The 1,919-nt window shown below is 45.1% G+C and overlaps 1 protein-coding gene across 1 annotated transcript in view; it reads right to left on the reverse strand.

The window, feature by feature from the left end:
• The window catches only part of LOC108518143 (glucocorticoid modulatory element-binding protein 1), a gene marked incomplete at its 3' end in the record, with an annotated part of 26,143 nt that extends 24,728 nt beyond the window's left edge, over positions 1-1,415 (reverse strand). Inside the window, exon 1 of the mRNA XM_017856333.1 lies at positions 1,167-1,415. Within this exon, the coding sequence (XP_017711822.1) occupies positions 1,167-1,294 (128 nt within the window). The remainder of the gene's footprint in view (positions 1-1,166) is intronic.
• Between the last annotated feature and the right edge of the window lie 504 nt (positions 1,416-1,919).

The raw sequence follows: 1,919 nt of genomic DNA on the forward strand, positions 1-1,919 counted from the left end.
CTCCTTTTAAATCTTCTCTTTTTCCAGTACCTTCATAATACATTGTATTGTAGTAGGTGCTAGACTCAGCTTGATAATTTCCCCTCCATGGGGGTTCAGAGAATTTATGGTCGTTGCCTTGCCTGATGTCCTCTGACTCTAGCTACACTGTCTTTTGGTAGACACATAAGGAGCCTCTGTGAAAAGTGCAGATAAATAAGATGAGGCAACAGGGGCAACAAAGCAAGACCCCTATCTCTACAAAAAATAAAAAAGTCAACATTTGAACTCTGAAGTAAATCATGCTTTCATGGTTATGCTGAAGAATCATAACTGTGCAAGAGTGGGATTGGAACTGGAATTTTTATTTATTTAATCAAAGTTCCAGGACACATGTACAGAACATGCAGGTTTGTTACATGGATATACATGTGCCATGGTAGTTTGCTGCACCTATTGACTCATCCTCTAGGTTCCCTCCCCTCGCCCCTTCACCCCGCAACAGGCCCCAGTGTGTGTTGTTCCCCTCCGTGTGTCCATGTGTTCTCATTGTTTAACTCCCATTTATGAGTGAGAATATGCAGTGTTTGCTTTTCTGTTCCTGTGTTGGTTTGGTGAGGATGATGGCATCCAGCTCCATCTATGTAGGCCTGGAATTTTTAAATTGAGTATGTGCCGAAATGATAATGTGCTGGGTATATTGGGTTAAATAAAATATGTTATGAAAATTAAAAAAAAAAAAAGAACAAAAGAAAAATCAGCCAGGTGCAGTGGCATGTGCCTATATTCCCAGCTATTCAGGAGGCTAAAATGGCAAGATCTTTTGAGACCAGGAATTCGAGGTTGCAGTGAGCTATGATCGCACCACTGCCTTCCAGCCTGGGTCACAGAGTAAGACTCTGTCTCAACAAAAATAACAATAAAATAAAATGAGGGAGCCATGTAACCTACCCTCAAGGAGCTCAAGGTGGAGAACAGAAGCAGAAATAAAGAAACATGTAACTGTTGGTAATAAGTACTAAAACGACAAATACAGCATGCAATATAGTATATTATACAGATGAAAACTAAGCCAGCTCTGATTGATGTTAAATGTTCCATTGTGCTAAGCAACCATAAAGTTGTAATTTCCCCACCCTTGAAACTTCCCAAAATACTTCAGAATACCCAAATCTCTAGCCACTTACCCTTGTTGCACAGGCTGTAACTGCAAGATCACTTGGGTTTTAGTGTCTTCAGGATTCTCCCCTTCATTTCCTTCAGTGGGTACCACAACCACATCCCCCACTGGGACACTCACTTCTGCATTAGCCATCTTTCACATGAAGTCAGATAGCTGGGACTGCTGTCGGGAATGAGAAGCACCAATAACTTAATCCAGTTTGAAAAGAGGTTAATAGGCTGGGCGTGGTGGCTCACATCAGTAATCCCAGCACTTTGGGAGGTCGAGGCAGGTAGATTGCCTGAGGTTGGGAGTTCAAGACCAGCCTGACCAACATGGAGAAACCTGTCTCCACTAAAAATACAAAATTAACTGGGCTTGGTGGCGCATATCTGTAATCCCATCTACTCGGGAAGCTGAGGCAAGAGAATCGCTTGAACCCAGGAGGCAGAGGTTGCAGTAAGCTGAGATTATGCCATTGCACTCCAGCCTGGGCAACAAGAGCGAAATTCTTTTTTTTTTTTTTTGAGACGGAGTCTTGCTCTGTCGCCCGGGCTGGAGTGCAGTGGCCGGATCTCACCTCACTGCAAGCTCCGCCCCCCGGGTTCCGGCCATTCTCCTGCCTCAGCCTCCCGAGGAGCTGGGACCACAGGCGCCGCCACCACGCCCGGCTAGTTTTTTTATATTTTTAGTAGAGACGGGGTTTCACCGTGTTAGCCAGGATGGTCTCGATCTCCCGACCTCGTGATCCGCCCGTCTCGGCCTCCCAAAGTGCTGG

Source organism: Rhinopithecus bieti, unplaced genomic scaffold, assembly GCF_001698545.2.
Source record: "Rhinopithecus bieti isolate Rb0 unplaced genomic scaffold, ASM169854v2 scaffold_41082, whole genome shotgun sequence".
Classification (NCBI taxonomy): Eukaryota; Metazoa; Chordata; class Mammalia; order Primates; family Cercopithecidae; genus Rhinopithecus; species Rhinopithecus bieti.